Consider the following 23,104-nt stretch of genomic DNA (forward strand, 5'->3'; position numbering starts at 1 on the left):
GAGTCTTGAGCGTAATGAACGACCATCCAGTGTCCGGATTCTTCTGCTTCAGCGAGGCTGTATGGCGGGATCTAGGAGACGCTGCTCGTTTGCAAGCAACTTGAGAAAACTTCAGCAGTTAGGCCACTCTCCCCTCTACTAATGAGAGACTGTTATCAAACAGTAACATTTACCCGTTTCGAACTTCATCTTTAAGAGTACATTACAGCGTACAATAAGTTACAATTTTATCTTATTTCGGAATTAAAGCAGATGAGATTTAATTTCCATGTATTGATTCGCAAGTTAAAGTTAAAAATCTTGTTAATAGTATTGTACGAAGAAATTCATTGATGTTTTCCTCCAAGTTCAATAAATATAGGTGGAGTAACGGTTAGCATGTCTGATCGTGAAACGAGCGAGTCCGGTTCAAATCCTGGTTGGGACAAGTTACAGACCGATTATTTAGTCCTGACAGCTCAGCGACGCGAAAGAGGGGAAGTAATAGGAGTATTGGGGAGAGTTCCGGAGTAGAGATAAGAGCGAGCAGTCGGTAAAGGAATGCAGTATAGCTTAATTGTACTAGAAACATACAGCGCTACCGCACGCATGACATCCGATCGCTCCAAAGGCAAGCGAGTGACGAACCCAAACACCCCTTGGCGTAACTGAATGGACTCGCCTGACCCAGGCGCACATCGCCGGAGACTGTCAGGACTAAATAATCGTACTGTACATGTTTGAGGTTTTTCCGGTGATTTTCCTCAACCCATTCAGAGAAAATACTAGGAAACTTTCGGCGCTGGACCCTGGACTCATTTTGTTAGCATTATCATCATCTCACTCAGATGTTAGGTAACCATCGCAGTTGATAAAGCGTCGTAAAATAACTGATTAATAATAAATATAGAAAACAATGAATTTATAGCATGAAAGAGGAAATTGAAGAACTAACATTCTAAATATCGTCGGCTTAGAGTGTAAACCTGCTAACCACCAAAAAGAAAATTTTACAAGGGAAGTAAAAAACTAAATTTAAATTAACTCTGAAACTTTATGACCAAATCCATTTGTACCTTTACTTTAGGTTTGGTCCTAAAGTTTCAGAGTTCAGTTTTTTGCTTCCCTTGTAAAATTTTCTTTTTGGCGGTTAGCAGGTTTACACTCTAAGCCGACAATATGCTAAGTGTCAATTTTTCAAATTTCATTTTATTCGATCTAAGGGAGAAACAACCATACAAGAATATCATACTAGATTGTCCTTGTCGTAGCTCAACTGTAAGTGATTCATTCGTGCGCCAAAAGACGGTGTTGTAGGTATCTCAACATGTATTGCGCAATGTTTTTTTCATCAATATCTCAGAAAGTTGTTCTTGGCACTTAGCATATTTAGAATGTTAGGTCCTCAGTTGTCTCCATAGGGTAGAGTTGGTAGACAGTTCTTACAAGAAATAAGAAACAGAGAGAAGGTAACAATGACTGAAGATAAAAATAGAAGAACAGACAATGTAAAAATACATAAATGTACAAGGAACAAAAATTCTAGTACTACCCTGAAAGAGACTGAAGAAGAATAGCCTTATTTTGCTGAAGTCAATAAATAGATATTGTTTGGTTTATAAACTGATCGCCAACAATCTTCAGTAATAATTATATGAGAGCCATTTAATGGCAGTCGACGGGATTGACAAAGCATAATGAATTATAATCCTCTGATTGAGGTCCTGGCTGATATGTACACTACCGGTCAAAAGTTTTCGATCAGCTATGAAAACAAATATATACTTTATTTCAATGTACAAACATGTCGGAAAAACTAAATATACCAACAAAATAAATATTTCCTCACTCTAGCTTTATGATATGATAGAATATTCAAAACGAAATCCCTGTTTTAACCATAAATCCATAGTTGTGATAGGTGATCGAAAACTTTTGACCAATAGTGTACCTCTATTATCAGGCAGTATATCTCACTTGACGATATGTGTCAGAGGAAGAACAATTGTTTGTATGCATCTGAAGTCGGATTAGTGTAACATATAGCTAATCGGTGATGTATGCAATGGAGGGGGAAAGAAACTGGCCACCCTACCCCATTATATCCTGGCCTAGTTGCCTCATAAGTGGTGCTTTTAGTATCACTTGTGAGGTTCAGACCTGTCTTCGGACAGTTGACTAAACAACAATCAATTATAAGCAGAAAATCCATGTGATGATGAAAGATGAAACATCAAGAAGTTTTCTTTACTAATAGCAGATGCTTAGCTTTTCGCCATTCATCAATATGAAGTCTGTTGTGTAAACAGAGTCGTTGCCCAGGCTACGTCATATGGGGCTGGTCTACGCTATTCCCGCGACGAGATGATACAATAATGGATATTTGTTGGGATGCTATAGGGAAATCGGAGCTCCCGGAGAAAAACCCTGTGTTACCTTGACCACGGGCTTGTCCAACACAAGTAATAAATCGGTACGCCGGGAATCGAACCCTGGACCACAGCACTCTAGCTATTAGACCACCGTGGCAGCTCACGAAGAAGTTCAAGGTTCTTTCTAAGGCCAGATGAAGATACTTACCTTTAAGTTGTTGATTATGGTTATGATCATGGTTGCGAAGAGGTCGTCGACTTGAAAATGATTCCCAGAAACGTATTTTAATGCCTTGGCATGTTTGTCCGAAAGTTGGCCCTAAATATGTATGTAGAGAGATTGGTTGCTGTTAATGGCTTGTAGCCTGTTTGACGTTAGAGACGCCAGCTTTAAAAACTTGAGGGTTTAGAGATGCTGCAGTTTCCGACAGCTTTCTATAGCGTCTGGTGAAAATATTTACTCTTTTAATTATTCCTCCACGTTCAGTTTTCAGAACGCCACCTGAGTCCTTCGTTTATGAGGGCTGTAATGATGCCTTGTAGCAGTGGTTCATTATAACATCCGTGAAAGGGAAGGCACACTTTCAACACACTTCTATTTTTTTATCAGAAAGATGGGAAATTGCACTATCCACGTAAAAGTTGAGGTATGTTGCATATCACTGTGGTTGCAGTCTATTGTTGTCTTTGCAACAAGAGTTGCCAATTATTTTGCTATTTTGTTGCAAAAATATTAAAGAAGAGGAAATCGACAAAATTTTTCTTCGACAATCCTGATATTTTACACAAAATATTGGCATTTTGTTGCATTATAGTCACAACTTTATATTAGTATAATACAAGATAATCCGTTTGGAAAGACATAAAATAAAAAACGTGATAAAATGAGAACTGTTGCTATGTATTGTTAAATAATTTGTACATGTATTCTAGAAGAATGGGAGTTTTGTACAAATTAGACCTCAACGTGCCCACCATTGCAGTTCATATCTTGAAGCTAATTCCTCCCATGTGTGGTCTAACATGTCAGGGGTAACTTTCTTCAAAAGCTGAGAAAAATCTCTGCTCTGAGATCGTGAATATCCCTGGGTCGCTGTACATATACATCATTCTTCACGAAACCTTAGAGAAAAAAGTAGGGTGATGTCAGGTCCGGAGAATTTGGAGGCCACAAAATTCGCCCTCTTCGACCACACCAGTTGTTACCAAATGTGTCATCCAGATAATCACGGATGTCTGTTACCCAATTAGGTGGTGCATCATCCTGTTACAACACGATATCCATGTTGTTTCCCTGTTGTAGTTGTGATTCGAAAAAGTTTTTCAACATGTCCAGGTATGGTCTGATCGAACTGTTTCTTCTGCAAAGATAAGCGGCCCATACAGATTATAGCGACTTACCGCGCACCAAACATTAACTTTAGGACTAGCCAGTTCCAGTTCATATAAAACGTGCGAATTTTCACGACCCCATATGATTACATTATGGGTATTCACTCGCCCACTGACATGGAAGATTGTTTCGTCAGAAAATACCCATCTTCATTCATTCATAGTGTTCTGCCCAAGAGGAGATCTTTCACTGCAAACCCACCTCTCTTCAATCTTTCCTATTTTCCGCTCTCTACAAAATCAAATGTAGTAATTGCCCCAGTTATAAAGTTTTAAAATTGTTTAAGTTTTAAACTTTATCCTATTTTAAATATAACATTTACCTAAAGCATTAAATCAGTTTTGTTACATTCTAAATATTCGTTACAGGAGTGAAATACTTTGCTTCTATGCCATTTTTAATTGCTTTCTTGAATCTATTAATTGGCACAGTTTTAGCAGAAGAGAGTAGTACATTAAACAGTTTAATATTTAGTCTGACATAAGGAATATTAATTTTGTGGTTATGCCTGGTAGGATAAGCATGGATATCTGATATAAGATTATAATTATGTAAATTTTCTTCAACGTGTAGCAGTATATATACAAACTGATAGTCTCAAGATCTTTAAGGTAAAAAAAAACTACAGGATGTTTGATTTGGTAGTTTCATAATAATTCTGACTGCTTTCTGGCTTATAAAAAGTGCCTTGAAAAGAAGTTTCCCCAGAATAGCAGTCCATATTGTGAATGTGAGTGAAAGAAAGCATTATATGCTCTGACTAACTTATCATTACTTACACAGAATTTCAGTCTTCGTAGCAGAAAAGTCACATTGGACAATTTTAAGCACAGATGGGTAATGGTGCCTCCCAATTTAACATATTATCTAACTCTGTTCCTAACAGTTTAATTGATTAGGATTTATTTTCCATGTATCGCAGGGTAAAGTATAAAATTAATAAATTACGTCTGCTACATTCCAGTTAAATTATAGTAATTTTAATATCAAATTTTTTTAATAAAAAAAATTCTGTCTCGAATGAGATAATTCCTATTACGCTTTTCGCAACAACTCAATTTTTATCAATTGAGGAGTTTGGTAGAAAAACGACCCGAGGCCAGAAATTGCGTTTTGAAGAAAACAGGTTTGAAAAATAAAGCTGTTTACCTTTAATAAGATAATTTGTTTATATTTTAGGGAAGGACTATGACCTAATTGGTGTAAAACACAACAGTAAACTCAACATAACTTCACAGCTACAGAATACAGCAGAACAAAAGCGGCAATATGTCAGCTGAGACCCAGGTTGCCAAACACACCTGCAAAACAATATGTCCACAATGATTATTAGAGGAGAAAAATTCGCTCCGTCGCCGGGGATCGAACCCGGGTTAGATCCCCGGCTCCGGAGCGAATTTTTCTCCTCTAATAATCATTGTTACCATAACAGATACATTCTGTAGAACCAAAAATTAATCTTTACTTAAATATGTCCACAACTCAGTCATATTCAAAGAAATCAAAGACCAAAATATTCAGAATAACATGGCGGTCAAACTAAATAATTTTACGCAAAAACGACCTGAGCCGGATCGGATCGTTTTTCTTCCTTACTCCTCAATTTGCCAATGATATTGCCGTTAATATTTTCTTGAATTCTGAACCAAAAGACTTAATAATATATATTAAATTGTTTATTATGTATCGCAGTTGTAAGATACAACATTAATTTTATAAATAGCACACATAACAATCTTTATAATTGCAAAAAAAGTACGATATTTCATTTAATTTATCAATTTCAATACGTCCTCCATTTTTCATAATTTTATTAGAATAAATACTCGTATTTCTACCTAGCAATACTTTATATTTTTATTGATCTTTTATTGAAGAGAAATATAAATTAAAAAGATAATAGTGTGTTAAAAACACATTCAAATAACCGACATTGCAGATCTGAACATATCCAAATGTCTTGCGCCACATAATCATGCCCACTAGAACGCGATGATGTCACTTTTACAGTACGATTATTTAGTCCTGACAGTCGCCGGAAATGTGCGCCTGGGTCAGGCGAGTCCATTTAGTTACGCCAAGGGGTTTTTGGGTTAGTCACTCGCATGTCTTCGGAGCGATCGGATGTCATGCGTGCGGTAGAGCGGTATGTTTCTAGTACAATTAAGCTGTATTGCATTCCTTCACCGACCGCTCGCCCTTATCTCTACTCCGGAGCTCTCCCCACTACTCCTAATACTTGCACTCTTTCGCGTTGATGAGCTGTCAGGACTAAATAATCGGTCTGTACACATTCTTATATACCCTTTTGCGTTTCTTCTCACTCTCCCAAAAGTAAGAACGTGGTTTACGTGTCGCACTCAGAATTGCCACGAAAGCCCATAGACTTAGCGCAGATTCGTCACATTTGCTCCATGGTTCTGCGTGTCTTCAATCCCTTCCTCTTTGCTTTGCGGCTGAAGGGTCGTATAGCCTAAATGTTCCTGTCTTCCACCACAGAGCTGACGGACTGTCTGGGTTTGACTGTTGCAGAGCGTCTCAACGTGTTGTACGAGAAGAACTGGACACACCTGGTGCACGAGCAGCTACGCAAGTTCGAGACCAACGTGGTGGCGGCCACCAAGGTGGAGGGCTACGACGGCAAGGACCTGCTGGACTCGGACCGCCAGTGGTCCTTCAGCGGCGCCCTGCTCTACTCCGTCACCGTCATCACCACAATCGGTCAGTGCACGACATTTCTTTGTTGCACGTCTTGGACACGTATCACAGCAGGAAATGCTGCTGGTGGTGGTAGTTATGAAGTTTGTTTCTGCAGCAGCTTCCGACAGTTTGAAACCGTCATGAGCATGCGCACATCGATTATACTGTGTAAAATTGGAGTGCGCATGCTCATGACTGTTTCAAACCGTTGGAAAGTGCTGTAGAAACAAAACTACTACCCGGTGCAGTAATTTTGAAGGTTTCCTGCATTGAATGGTGGCGAGTTTGATGAACGATGACCATGTGCCCATGAAATCTGATGTAACATTAGTGGCGGATTGTGTAGAAAATCAGATGTAAGCTGCACTGTTTTATAAATAATCAACCAAAGGTAAAAGCAAGCAAACAAATATACAGAAGATGTTCTGAATATAATAATAATCAGTCATTGCCCAAAAATGAAATTCGTATGTCGCTGTTTCGACTGCAGAATTTATCACTGAGTCTCGAGTTGAATCTTTTTGAGTTAGCAACCATACTCATCTCAATCTACAGTATCGCAAGTATACTAAACCTTTGCTCTGACATTGTATTACGAAGAAAGGTCTTTATTCTCCTAAGTGATGAAAAACATCTTTCAGATGAGCTTCTCGCATAATTCTACCACAACTTTCTTTGCATCAGCACTCGGCATGCAAATGTTTGGCGCTTGTTTTCAGCTCTTGTTTTTTATAGTGGGTTATTTAACGATGCTGTATCAACTACTAAGTTATTCAGCGTAATTGGGAATTGGTGATAGCGAGATGACATTTGGCCAATGAGGCCGAGGATTCGCCATAGACTGACATTTACCTTACGGTTGGAAAAACCTCGGAAAAACCCAACCAGGCAATCACTGAACTACACCGGTAGCCTTCAGCTCTTGTTACTGATGAAACTCCTGAGTCAGTATTATCTACCTCTTATCTCTTATCTGGAGTAGGCCTACCCAAATGTTATATTTCCACTTTTTTCTCCAGAATTTTAACAGGATTTTCACTGTGTTCGTCATGGTGTAAGAAGATCAACGTAAGATTATATAATGTATGCAATTTGTGCGGACGCATGTGACATTGTTACTCGTAAAATACAATATAAAATAAAATTAGCATTTATGTATTTTAACTAGTGCTCTCGATCGTTCAAAATATTTAATCGGATTAACGATTTCACCTTTGATCGATTTGAAAAAGCTTTAATATACTGTAATACACAATTACTGTTAAATTGAATTTGTGTTTGGTGATAAGCATACCTATAAGCATAAGTATAAAATGTAGTATAGCTATATGTATACAGCGTTAGTTAAAAGTCCCGCACCACCTAAATAACTTTCGAAGCATGTGGTTCAGTGACATGAAACTTGGTGTGTAGGGATAACCTCATACTAAGAACTCAAGAATGGTATTACCGTGTTTTTCTACTTCCGGTTTAATCGGAAGTAACTCCAACTCTCTTATTTTAATTGGAACACCAATATATTTTTTAACTTTTTGAATAATGCTCATTAAGCTCTTCTTGAAGATTTTTAAAAGCAAAAATAATTCTGAAGCCGTTAAGTATGTTTTGAATTTACGCATAATTTACTATAATTAAGATACGTGAAAATTAATATCTAATTAACTAATGAATGAAACTTGATGAAATTTGGTACAGTTATTTAAACATACAGACACAACAAACCCTCCGAATTTGGAAGAAATTAATCAAAAACTTTAAAATTTCAAAACTCAGTCCCAGTGTCCCTTAAGGGGTTAGGTACAGCTTACAGCAGTAAAATTTTTGGAAATATTCAACATTTTTTCCCTCCATTACTGTATCTTGTACAATAATGAAAATTGGTATGTGTAAAACACTGTCCTTCTGCTTACTTACTTACTTACTTACTTACTTACTTACTTACTTACTTACTTACTTACTTACTTACTTACTTACTTACTTACTTACTTACTTACTTACTTACTTACTTACTTACTTACTTACTTACTGGCTTTTAAGGAATCCGGAGGTTCATTGCCGCCCTCACGTAAGCCCGCCATTGGTCCCTATCCTGAGCAAGATTAATCCAGTCTCTATCATCATATCCCACCTCCCTCAAATCCATTTTAATATTATCTTCCCACCTCCGTCTCGGCCTCCCCAAAGGTCTTTTCCCCTCTGGCCTCCCAACTAACACTCTATATGCATTTCTGGATTCGCCCATACGTGCTACATGCCCTGCCCATCTCAAACGTCTGGATTTAATGTTCCTAATTATGTCAGGTGAAGGATATAATGCGTGCAGCTCTGCGTTGTGTAACTTTCTCCATTCTCCTGTAGCTTCATCCCTTTTAGCCCCAAATATTTTTCTAAGAACCTTATTCTCGAAAACCCTCAAACTCTGTTCCTCTCATATTAAAAAAAAAATATTTTTATGATTTAAAAAAATTGTGTGTGTATATATATATATATATATATATATATATATATATAATTTAAAATGGTGGCAGTTTACTGTGCAGTGATGTGAAGCGTTTCCCTCATAACTCATTAACTTTTTAACTTTTTCGTGTTCTCTTTCTTTTATTTTACTGCTAAATCTCATGTTTACAATATCACGCTCTTTCAACTACATTCCTTAATAAATAATATTTTTTTTTATTTTGTGTTAGAAGAAAATACTGATATTTGACCATTTTTTAAATTAATTAATGTTTTATCAAAGAATCTATCAAAGCTAGAGAAGTGATCTTGCACCATATGCATAAATACACACACAAAAGTTCATCACAGAATGTTGGAGAGTTTTTTAATTACGTGGGAAACGCTTCATTACTGCACAGTGAATTGAATTTTGAAAAAAAATGTAAATAATTTTTAATCGTATTTTTTTTTTCATATAGCAGAAGGATAGTGTTTTACACATACTAATTTTCATTATTGTACAAGATACAGTAATGGAGGAAAAAAATGTTGAATATTTCCACAATTTGACTACTGTAAGTTGTACCTAACCCCTTAAATGCAGTTTTGTCTAGGCCACAAACTTCCTCCAGGTAATTTTTTCGTGTGTAATGTTACCTCAAAATACAGTAAAGATTAAACCTTGATAAGAGTGAAATAGCTACAAGAGAACTCATATATGCGCTTCTACTTATACCACTGAAATAGGCATGATGCCAGTTCCGTTTCGAAGAGTGAAACGTTACAATATAAATGCAAATAATAAATGGAAGCAATTTAATGGCATAGCTGCAATTGCACATGTTTTAAGTATAACAATGGAGCTGTGACAGATTTAACTTCATATTTCAAGCATAACGTGATTTCGGCTTGTTGCCTGTGCATGTCTTCGACAAGTTATGCATAATTTTGCGTCATTAAATTAATTTAAATTGTTGTTTATATTATTCAGTGTTAATAACAACTGGACAGCAGTCCAATAAAATTAAATGTTTAAACGTTATAGTATTTATCATAAAGGCCAATATAGCCTAGCTAATAATCATGTCGTTATTTACATCCATTGGCACAAAATTGAAAGTCTAAATTTTCACTAATGATATTAACATTTTCATCGGTAGTTGGACATTTGTGGCTCCTGCGTTATGTTTTGTCATGATGCACAAAATTGGATAAAGCAAATGAGATCTTAAATTAGGAAAAAACTATCCGAAATGTTTAGAATTAGAAATTCTTGTTCTCCCCAGTGCAGTGTTCGGATTGATCAAAATGTAGAGGGTAAACATTTCTCGTTGACATACTAATTGAATGGATATCTGGAAGAACGTGATATGTTGCATTTTCTCAAATTCAGAGATCCATAATCTGCAAAGTGCACATTGCCACAGTACAACACTCTTCTTGATTGAGTAAGGAAATTCTATCATTCTGCGTGAGACCTGTTTCTTACGTCGTCGCTCTCGATCACTGAAGATAATGAACTCCCGCTTCAGAAATGAAATTCTTCATCCAGAAATGCGACCGCATGCCAGGAGATGCTTGCGTCATTACTTAAAAAATATATATGTATATAAACCGCACTACATATATAATGAACTCGGTATTCAATGCTCCCCGTTGCAGGAACAAAGTCATATTTTAAAAAATGCAAAGTGAGAATTTCACTCATATAATTTGTGACTTTTTTCCCGTTGGTTTGATAATAGATACTTATCCATCGTCATATCACCATGGTAATGGCATTCATTACCGCACTGAGTGCGATATGTAAATGATAATCGCACTGAGAGCGATATGTAAATGATTACCGCACTGACTGCGATATGTAAATGATTACCGCACTGAGTGCGATATGTAAATGATTACCGCACTGAGTGCGATATGTAAATGATTACCGCACTGAGTGCGATATGTAGGCCTAAATGATTACCGCACTGAGTGCGATATGTAAATGATTACCGCACTGAGTGTGATATGTAAATGATTACAGCACTGAGTGCGATATGTAAATGATTACCGCACTGAGTGCGATATGTAAATGATTACCGCACTGAGTGCGATATGTAAATGATTACCGCACTGAGTGCGATATGTAAATGATTACCGCACTGAGTGCGATACGTAGGCTAAATGTTTACCGCACTTGGTGCACGATCGTATCATGAACGCATTAAACGCATTATTAAATAAACGCTGATAAAATATTGTATGCAACTAGTGCGATGAGCATAATTACCGTCTTTATGTAACTAAAGAACTCGGCTTACGCCTCGTTCTTGCAAAACACATTCGAACGGTAATGATGCTCATATCCCACGAGTTGCATAAATAACTGTTACCTTTAACAACACGTCAAACATGAATAAAAATATTAGACATTATTTTACTCTAATTACAGACCTCCATTTTATGCTTGTGTCTTAATTTTCTTTTTTACATTTTTCCATCAATACTTACAAAAGTTTTCCTACATTCTTCAAGTTTATTTATTTTAGCGAACTACATACTCGTAATTTCTTACAAGCTACTACGATATTATGTTTTATCTAACTTATCATGAATGCTTGATATACCAGCACACAACTAAATAACTAAGAGATAGAACTTAAACTGAGAGGATTCAATCCGGCATCGGAACTAGAATCCGATGTCGCTTAGCAGTTAAAGCTTCAGTACGTAGAGCTGAAAACCCGGGTTCGAGTCCCGGTGCCGGAGAGAATTTTTCTCCGCTCCACCCATCCTTCATCATATGGTAATGCAAAATTCCTGCACGGAAATCTCATACGTACTTCAATACATCACAGTAATATTATAATAAATAACTTGCAATTAAACTTTTAATCATTGTTAACGTTTTTATCCCGTTAAGAAAACTCGTTAAAAATTCAAGATGGAACAGTCTGCATCTTCGAAAAAGACACAAATCTCTAGTTTCTGCCTTTCTGCCTGAAATCTAAATTAAGCCCGCTGAGTGTGTGGCTGGTCATGCACCAGTTAACAGTCATTAAAATTGCTAACTGAATCCGCTTACATCTTGACGACAAAGTCGATTGAACTGCATTCTTTCAAACAGTAAATTCGTTTCGAGACAGCTAGTAAAGCAAGAGAGTGAACGCAGACTGACTTTATTAACAGTAAACAAGCGGAAGTTGCTCTTCCCTGGCGGAGTGACAAAAACTTTGGCCGTGTTTACAGAGCGACAGACGACTTGTTTTGTGGCCGCTCTCTGTATCAGGAAGCAGAGTGGCTTAATGGATGAGCGCTGCAACAATTTGCTAGCGCGTCGGGCTTGTCCTATTCAAGCAGTGAAGCCCATTGAAACGGATCTGCAACGTCCCTCGGCTACTTGCAAAATTTTTACTTCAGAAATTTCAAGTTTGATATCAGACTTTGAACCAGGATATCCAACTGTGTGTCTGCGTGCGTGTGTCTGTATTAGTATTTGTGTTCAAAAATACCCGAAATGAGCATATGCTCCAGTAGTCTACATAAATTTTACAGAGATCAATAATAATGTTGATGTTAGAAATAATAGTAACAATAACAATAACAATAATAATAATAATAATAATAATAATAATAATAATAATAATAATAATAATAATAATAGAATATCCGTGACGGAGATGATACAAAGATAGTAATACAAATGAATTCATTGATAATAATAATAATAATAATAATAATAATAATAATAATAGTAATAAAACAAAAATATTTACAATAATAAAATAAATACTAAGACGGATAGACTAAAATATAAAACCACTACCGAGAGTTAACACAACTTAAATAAGCATATAATAACCAGAAAGGAAAAAAAATGACGAACTCGAAAATCAACAGAAAAGTTCGATGTATCGCAGACGACAGCAACCGCCGTATTGACATTGTGCTATGCATTATTGGTAGTAGGGGGGTCGAAGGTCTACGTAACTGCCATTCTCTTCGAATCTTCTCATACAATCATGGGAAGTTAATGCTGAAAAACAAAATGTCTACGAGTCAAACTGTTCATTATTACCAGGATAAATACAAATAATACTGAAATATATTAATCAAGTTTCAGTTACAGATCTTCCCTTTTGTGCAAGAGGTATCATATCAAAATATTTTATGAATGGCGGGGAAAATATAAATTTCAATAACTCTCTAGTGACAGAGATAGTGACAAGTACAATCAAGTGTATCTGTGGCGATGCTAAGAAATAATTTATTGAAGATATACACTGTTATTAATTAAGAAAATGATCTATATATATTTATTACAATGTTTTATCTTATAGGTTACATGCATCAGATAAATGCAATAAATATTAGTAACATATAATGCTAGTAACACTTAAAATAATAATAAAATTTATCAAATATCGTACAAACATTTTCACTTCATTTTTAAACTTAAGAATGTGTAGATTTCTTAGGTCTGGATTATTTTTCAATACTGAATTGTATAGTCTTGAGCATTCAATATTTTGAGAAGTAGTAGTAATCATAAAAAGAAGTCTAACAAGAATGGGTCCTGAAATTAATATCTTCTGAGATGTATGTAGGCCTAAGTAGTAGAGTTAACAACGATCGAGAGGCCAAGACTAACAGTGCCAGCAAAGCCGAAAACCTGCACGACAATATTGACTAAATTGCGTCATTAAAGTAAGGACTGCTTGTGAGCGTTTCAAGACTTCGGAAATTGTCGAGTCTCGAACGTCAAGCAGCCTTGAATCGTCACAGTTGTTTATACTAACAGAACAGACTGAACTTTTATCTGTTTTAGCAACTGTTATCCTATATGTATAAATAATCAAGTAGTCTATTTGAAACATCATCTATACTTTTCAGTGTATAATAATCCGTTCCCCAATCTTTATATAATTACTAGACTCTTATTAAAAGGCTAGGATTTTTCTTTCCGTATGTTTGAGATTATGTGTACAATCTCAAGTAAAAATAATATTAACGTTTCATTTAGCGTTATGTTTTATGTTTCTTAGAAACGCAAATGTTTTTTTTTTCTATTTATATAAATTTTTTGGGGCTAAGCGGGATGAAGTTACAGGAGAATGGAGAAAGTTACACAACACAGAACTGCACGCATTGTATTCTTCACCTGACATAATTAAGACCTTAAAATCCAGACGTTTGAGATGGGCAGGGCATGTAGCACGTATGGGCGAATCCAGAAATGCATATAGAGTGTTAGTTGGGAGACCGGAGGGAAAAAGACCTTTAGAGAGGCCGAGACGTAGATGGGAGGATAATATTAAAATGGATTTGAGGGAGGTGGGGTATGATGATAGAGACTGGATTAATCTTGCACAGGATAGGGACCGATGACGGGCTTATGTGAGGGCGGCAGTGAACCTTCAGGTTCCTTAAAAGCCATTTGTAAGTAAGTAAGTATTTATATAACTTTAGGTGATATCTGATAATAGAACCAGAACATTTTGATAACTATGATACTGTTTTGTTTTGTCTTTTTGTCTCAATTAAACATCTCTAATGTTATTTATTTCAATTATGTAGGCTATATATCTTAATGTTGTCTGTCATCTAATATCTTCTTCGGCCCGAACTCTTCTCCAGTTCACCATTCCTTTCAAAGCATCCTTCAGTAGGCAGTTTCTTCTCAGTCAGTGACCCAACCAATTCATTTTCCCTTTCCTGATCACTTTCAGCATCATTCTTTATCCGTCCACTCTTTCCACTACAGCTTCATTTCTTATTCTGTCTGTCTACTTCGCACGCTCCATCCTTCTCCATAGCCACATTTCAAATGCTTCTATTCGTTTCCCTTCACTTCGTCGTAATGTCCATATTTCTGCCCCATACAATGCCACACTCCACACAAAGAACTTCACTAGTCTCTTCCTTAGTTATTTTTCCAGAGGTCCACAGAAGATGTTCCCTTTTCTGTTAAAAGCTTCCTTTGCCATTGCTTACCTCCTTTTGACTTCCTGACAGCAGCTCATGTTACTGCTTATAGTACACCCCAAGTATTTGAAGCTGTCCACTTGCTTTACTGCCTCTATTAGAATTCGCAAGACTTTTCTTCGTAATACAATGTCAGAGCAAAGGCTTAGTATACTTGCGATGTTGTCGATTGAGATAAGTATGGTTGCTAACTTAAAAAGATTCAACTCGAGAGTGAGTGATAAGTTCTGCAGTCGAAACAGCGACATATGAATTTCATTTTTGGGCAATGGCTGATTATTATTGTATTTAGAACATCTCCTTTTTGTTTCCTTGCTTTTACCCCTTTTGTTGATTATTTATAAAACAGTGCAGCTTATATCTGTGTTCCTTACTTTTCTGTCTATGACCATAGTCTTCGTCTTACAGATTAATAACTCCTGTTAACACCTAACGAACTCTATGAAGTGGAAATAAATTCGTATTTTGTATCTGAGTCATAGCCCAAACACTTTAACAGAGGCTACAGTTTTTTCTTGGAATGTGACTTAGCCCACTTTCTCATTTAATCGCTTAGTTACGTGCAAAATTAGACCTGGTTACGTAATGATATTCCGGAGTTATGTGACTAAATTCCGTATCACCGCAGGCCTGCATTGTGTTGCTGCAGTGTTATAAACTTGCCCAAAGAATTCGCACTTTTTGTTGTAACATTTTGTCGCCCATGAAATATGTTTCTGCTGGTTTAAGCAACTTTCAGCTCCAATCGAAGCTAGATATAAGCAGGAATCACGTGCACGAGCGGACGATTGATGTGAACAGCTGTCACGTGATCGTTACGCACCCCGGTCACACTGTCACTGCTTTGACATTACGACTGAATTTTTTGGAACAGAATTCCACAAAACCAGTTTATTCTAACCCTTAAGAAACGGCCACCATTATTCCTGAAGAGTGACCTCAAATATCCAAGCTATTAAATTACTCTCCCCCTTCTAGAAACCTTTATTTTAATAATCATTAACTTTAATGGAAAACCATAGTATTTATAGCATAGATGTCCAATTGTAACTCGTACGAGGTAATCCCTGGCGTAAGCAACCGGTAGCGCATAATTTTTAAGGTCGTTTTTCCTATTATATATGTAAAGTTATTGACCTTAGCAGAACATGCTTGACGTGCAATATCTCCTGGTTCTATAGGCGTTTGAACGCCCATGATTTACAGTAACTGTAATGGTAAACCATATTGTTTTTAGGCTGTCGGATAGCTCAGTTGGCAAAGAAACCGGTTACGGACTGAAAGGTTCGGTGACGGTACTTTTCTCGTTGTCAAACTTCCAGAACAGCCCTCGGTCCTTTCAGCCTCCTATCAAATTGATTACCGAGTCTTTCCCGGTACTAAAATACCATCGGAACTTGATGCCGACCACACATCCTGATTCTACTGCACTTATAAAGCATGAAGCTCTATCTCTTTGCACCCCATATACCTTCGTGGCTTTTAAAAAAAGGAGGAGTAACTTTACTATTTTATTTCATACTATGTATCTTTTTTTTTTGTAATATGTTAGTATTCTGTTCTTTAACTTTTTTTTTAATTTTCACTGCTTGTATACTTTGTGACCTGGTAGAGTGTAAGAGAAGGTCCTATGGCCTTAACTCTGCCAGTATAAATAAATAAATTTAAATTTATGTCTCATTTCAGTACTTTATGATCTCACAAAATGGCCGAGAAACAGAACATGGACGCCACTATTACCGACATATGAATAATAATAATAATAATAATAATAATAATAATAATAATAATAATAATAATAATAATCCTTGGCCCTACAGCCCGTGAAGGGCCAAGACCGAGCAGCCGACTGCTGGCTTCACGCCCACATGCCGAAGCAGAGGTGGACGATCATCCAACCAGAATGGAGGTATCGTGTGGTTAGCACGATGATCCTCCCAGCCATTATAGTTGGCTTTCGCAACCGGATTTCGCTACCTATCGTAGCTCCCCAAGTGCATCACGATGCTGGGTGGGCATCGGTCCCATACAGTGGCCGAAATTTCATTAGAAGATTTCTTCCCCCATGAGGACTCGAACCACCGCGCATTCCGTAACGCGAGTCCTAGGCAGGATGTCTTAGACCACGACGCCACGGCGCGGGACCATATGAATAAACTTTGACAAATTTAATTATTAACTCAATTAAAACTAAATAAGTGAAGGTACTCAATAGACATTATAAGGCAAATCCTGCTTATTTATTTCCAAATTATTTTACACATTTTAAAAGTTGGTACAATTCGGGCCAATCCATTCTCAATAGATTTTAGGTGTGTTCTTTTCTATTAATTGTTCAATGACAGACCCCGCAATGGGTATCGTGTCAATAACTTAAACATTATTATTAACAAACAAATGCGACACTATGAATTCAAACGGGGCGATAGAAGTACTACCTCTTCCAAGAAGATGAACAGATGGGGACATCGCCTGTGGAAATAAAGATCGTAGCAAAAGAACAATCCGAAGTGAATTAAACGCGCAACAAATGTTTACGAATGAAATAATAACCTGCGAGGGGAACGCTACATCACTACATATTATAATAAAATAAACACACTTGGAACAACACACGTGGAACTGAATAAAACAGTAATGTAACTTTCACAACGCAAGAGTGATTGTATCGATGTCGTTTCTCTTCCGAATGTACTCTTGGATATCATTCAAGCTATCTCGTGACCTTTCCTATCGTCCGCTCTTCCTTATCGCATTGTTTCGTTCACATTCCTGCCGTCGGTATTCTCTGCTTGGGAGAACTATACCACCTTGGATTTACTAGAGCGAAAGGTTAGAGTATGCGTAACTATTCTGTATACGAACGTATTTATACCTGCACTGTGACGTCACATATATTATACAGTACTTCGAATCACGAAACTTCTTTCCAGCTTACAGCTGAATTACAAAGCCTAGTATTTGTACACTGGCGCTCAAAGATATCTGATTTCCGATTTTCTGATCGTATAAGAGAACTTTCTAGCCACGGGATAAGTCAGAACGAAATATATAAAAAATTTACGTATTTTGAAATAGTTTCGCTAATTCTCCATAGGTGATAATATGATTGGGACGGGTAAAAATTATTGCGGAAAATGGTTTTGTAGATTCAGTATAAATTATTTTCATAACTACTGACAGTATCAGTGTTTTCCCGCTAAACCTAATGCTTTTCACAATCATTAGAGGGATGAAATGTTCAATTCTGTAATGCGGGTAATATTTATGTACTATCGGCTACACTGACTGTCACCTTCGCCATCTATTCGTAGAAGTAATAACTGAAAAAGCTACACTTACACGAATAAATTATCGATCACTATCGATTAGCACGGATCAGGTATCTTTGAACGCCATTGTACAGTCGAAGCTGTAGAGACATCCAACGTTTTGGAGCTACGTATGGATTCTGTCACCTGCCAAAAATCCAATCTGTTGGATTCTCCAGGACTGGACGCAAGCGCTAAACCTCATTCTACTACGTCAGAATTGTATATCTTTAGAGCTGAATTTAATTTCAAAACTGCATCAGAATAACCCATTTTTACAAGAGAGATAACGATACAGAAAATAGCAACAAAGACTTAATCGGATGAAATTCCTGCAGTTTTGTCATCAGATTAAACACAATGGCGCGAAGCCGCGTAATGGTCTTACATGTAATTCTGTGTGTATAATAGAAGCCAGAATATTCGTCCCGGTGATAATTGCGATGAGTGATAAGGACCGTGCGTGAAGCACAACACCTAACCAACTGGCTCTTTTATCACGAGTACTTATAAACACAACATTCACACACATGGCTGGCTCTAAGTTGTATTATCACTAGAGCGATGTGATGAATGGCCCGCCATATTAATGCGTCCGAGGCGTAATTATGTTGCTCATATAATAACTGAAACCGCCATTTCCAACTGGTGTATATCATACAAAATGGCTGGTGGAGTTTAAAAGCCGTAAATAAATTGTGCAGAAGCAGTCTATTCTTATTCTCTGAAGACACAATCAGCTCTGTAAATAATAGTCACGAGCCTATTGTTTCATTATTTCATTTATTTAGTTAACTATTTATATTTCTCTTTTATACCTTCTCATTTTATACAGTGTTGGGAAAGTGCTGTGACGATGCAATAGCTGTTATAAGTTTTCCATGTAAATGCTTGTTATCAGCTGTAGTGATAAAAAAAAGACAATGTGGCTTGCCGTCCATGAACAATATTTTCTCACGAATTATTGACATATTCTAATTGAATAACGAGTCAATTCAACCGAAAAAATTTGCATATAATATAGTAAGCTTTACTTCATAAATAACGTTACAGTACATAGCCTATTTAAAGGCATAGTTAGGCCTACATGAAATTATGACTTACTGATTTGTTAAGTATTTTTTCTTTCTCATTTTATGGAGAATAAATTTTTGCGATGTCGTACAAGATTAACTTTAACATTTTTTAAGTATTGTTTCAGCATCCCTGAAGTAGTTTTCGGCAAGCCGTCTGTCTGTCTGTCTGTTAAGTATTTTTTCTTTCTTATTTTATGAAGCATAAATTATTGCGATGCCGTACAAGATTAACTTTAACATTTTTTAGGTATATGTCCACACCTGTGGAGTAACGGTAAGCGCGTCTAGCCGCGAAACCAGGTGGCCCGGGTTCGATTCCCGGTGGGGGCAAGTTACCTGGTTGAGGTTTTTTCCGGGGTTTTCCCTCAGCCCAATATGAGCAAATGCTGGGTAACTTTCGGTGCTGGACCCCGGACTCATTTCACCGGCATTATCACCTTCATCTCATTCAGACGCTAAATAACCTAAGCTGTTGATAAAGCGTCGTAAAATAACCTATTAAAATAAAAAAAAAATTTAGGTATTGTTTCAGCTTCCCTGAACTAGTTTTCGGCAAGCTGTCTGTCTATCTGTCTGTCTGTCTGTCTCAAATTAAAACGGTATATCAATAACTATGTTGGACAGATAATGTTCATATTTAGTGGAACGCACGTCATCATGTGCCGTCATTTTCCAGCAAGGCGATGCACCATGTCATTATGCAAATGAAGTCACGGATTTTGTGGATCATAACTTTCCTGGAACCTGGATTTGGAGAGGCGGTCATCGAATCGTCCGGCCACCTAGATTGCCGGACCTAACTCTACTTGATTTTTTCTTTTGGAGTTTTGTCAAGATTAAAGTGTACCAGACACCAGTACGTGATCTTTCGGATCGCATTTATGCAGTTGTTGAGAGTGTTACTCCTGTAATGTTGTCAAACACATGGGCGGATATTGAGTATAAGTTAAGGCTGGTCCACAATAAATCTGGAACGGAAACTGCAAAGAGAATGAGAACGGAAATATTGTTAAAATAAGTATATTTAAATGTGAGCATTCACAATTAACTATTGTGAATGCTCACATTTAAATACATTTATTTTAACATTATTTCCGTCCTCGTTCTCGTTGTTGTTTCTGTTTCTGGTTTATTGTGAACTAGCCTTTAGGGTTAGACATCTGTCGTGCCACTATTGGTGCTCATATCGAGGTGCTGTGAATTTATTTTTCTTTTCTTTTTTTTTTTCAGAAAAGATCATTTTGAGTGTTGTTTATGTAGGAAAATCCTTATGGAAATATCTTAATTAAATTTCTGTTTCACTATATGTTCAAGTCGGACACACTGTATAATAAGAAAGATGTAATTTTGTGGCATCGTTTATTTAACTTAACAGATCGTTCAAGCGCATGTTACAGATAGGCTTCATTTCAGAGGAATACTGAACTTTATAGCGACTGCGAACTTGGGTTGATTTACAAGCGAGTGCTTTGTTTCGGCGGCAAGGAAGTTTCCATGCCCCGAGACTTGGTCGCCGAGACGCCATTAATCACGTTCGTCAAGAGATCGCAGTCATCTGCCATCAGCAGGCTCGACCCGCGCGTGCGTCCAGGAAACTAATTATGTGTCTTGTGTTGACAATTGGCTTATTGAAAATATTTCCTGGAAATTAAAATCGCGTTCGGTTACAGCTCCCCAACGTTAAATTAAAAAAATGGCGACGCCAAACTTACTCAATTCCACTCTGTAACGTGCTCGCTCACGTCAGATTCTTTCTTTCTTTTCTCGACACAGAATTTAAAACACTGCAGTGTAATGCCATTAGAAATAATGGTTAAACGATAGCTGAGGTAGTTACGTCCCACTTCGTTTATACACTTTCAAGTGTCTTACCTCTCATGCAACATAGTTTGGTGACATTACGAAAGTTTCGCGCTAGTCTACACTCACATATGCCTTGCATATACGAATCTGAGACAAGTTAGGTTAGTTTAGGCTCTTGTTATGTCTTGTAGATACAAATCTGTGACAGGTTAGGTTAGTTTAGACCAGGGCTGGGCACATTACGTGATTCTGAGAAATGAGCGCTGTGTGCTTTAAAGAGCGGGTCTAGCGGGCACTGTGACGTATGCATACTGTACGTCATTCAGTGTCGCTGCAGTGGTGACTCTGCAGTATGATGGCGAACTTTGAAGACGGAGCTTCCGCTCATACACTAAAGCGTCCCGCTATTCCCAATGTTTTTAATGTATCATGGGAAGATGATTAGAAACGAAGTTACAGTAGGCCTATAAAAATTGTGTGTCTATTTCATCACTGTTTCTTGTGCTTCACTGTCTTGTATATACGAATATGTGACAGGTTAGGTTAGTTTAGGCTTTTTTATGTCTTGTATATACGAATCTGTCGCAGGTTAGGTTAGTTTAGACTTTTGTTATGCTTTACATTTACAAATCTCTGCAGAATTTTCAAAACCTGATGATTTTTGTTTAGTGACGTTGTCAGAACTGGCTAGCGTAAAGGCCGACGTAGAAACGAAGTTACAGTAGGCCCACAGTCTAGTATATACAGTCACGAAGCTTGAGTTGTTGAGGGTACTAGGGACAATAGACTGTGCCGGTACTATTTCACATTGTCTGTAATGAAGCAAAAGTAGCGATCCTAGTGGTTAGCAACTATCTATGGATGCATATTTACTACGTATGAGCTTCGTGACTGTATATACTAGACTGTGGTAGGCCTATGAAAATGTTGTGTCTATTTCATTACTGTTTCTTGTGCTTCACTGTCTTGTATATACGAATCTGTGAAAGGTTAGATTAGTTTAGACTTTTGTTATGCTTTGCATATACGAATCTCTGCAGGATTTTCAAAGCCTGGTGATTTTTGTTTAGTGATGTTGTCAGTGGAGCCTACTGGTTAGTGTGAAGGCCGACGTAGAAACGAAGTTACAGTTTAGAAATTTTGTGTCTTTCATTATTATTTGTTGTGCTTCACTGTATTTCAGTGGTTGTTGAATTAATACAAGTTTTGTGTTCTTCACATTATAATATAATCGTATCGTGTGTTTCATGTCCCTACGTTCCTTTTCTTTACTAGAAACCACAACGTTTGCATTCCATTACAACGCACATCTCATTTCACACGTAATTTACTACATTTCCGGAACAATTTCCTTTTCTAGAAATATTTCCCTATAAAATCCTTAACTTCTGAAATCCATCTCCGCAAGAAATCACTTACAAATTCAATCATTTTCACTTCCAAAATCACGGGAACTATCTCAACGCTCCTTTCTCCGAAATAATGCACACATTACTTTGCCAAAGTGTACAGTCTTAAAATCTGAACTGTGTTTACTAACTTCTACCAATATCTAGAAAAGATTGTGATATTATCAAATACGGAACTTAAAATTTGGTGCATTAGTAATACTAAGAGGTATGCTTTTTCGGGCTTTTTTCCCCCTCATTCCTATAGATGAATATCAGGTAACTTTATCAGGCGATTGGAACCCCACTCATCTTCGCCACCTCCTTTCCTCCTCTATCATCCTTTCATTCATCATCCCGTTACTTCTGGTTTTCAAATCGCTCTACAGGCGGCACTTCGAAGCTGCTGGCTCTCTCGACCGGCCTCCGTGGGTTGTATTCTTATGATGATGGATAGCTTCTGCAACGGAACCCGGGGCAGACCTTCTCGGGGGAGGACTTCAGCCTCGGATCGTTAAGGGAGCCTTGGGGGGGGGAGGAGGGGTTGCCGAAGCAGGAGTGGTATATGGACTCTGTTGGCTATAGGGACCGGTCGTTAAGAGGGTCAAGTGGTTAGTTTGGTGCGCGTAGAGGATCGGTGGGCACGCAATTCATCCCATATAAGGAGTGT

The 23,104-nt window shown here is 37.3% G+C and overlaps 1 protein-coding gene across 1 annotated transcript in view; it reads left to right on the plus strand.

Moving 5' to 3' along the window:
• LOC138715720 (potassium channel subfamily K member 18-like) overlaps positions 1 to 23,104 on the plus strand; it is a 228,591-nt gene that overhangs the window by 159,258 nt on the left and 46,229 nt on the right. Inside the window, exon 4 of the mRNA XM_069848776.1 lies at positions 6,277 to 6,465. Within this exon, the coding sequence (XP_069704877.1) occupies positions 6,277 to 6,465 (189 nt within the window). The remainder of the gene's footprint in view (positions 1 to 6,276; positions 6,466 to 23,104) is intronic.

Source organism: Periplaneta americana, chromosome 15, assembly GCF_040183065.1.
Source record: "Periplaneta americana isolate PAMFEO1 chromosome 15, P.americana_PAMFEO1_priV1, whole genome shotgun sequence".
NCBI lineage: Eukaryota > Metazoa > Arthropoda > Insecta > Blattodea > Blattidae > Periplaneta > Periplaneta americana.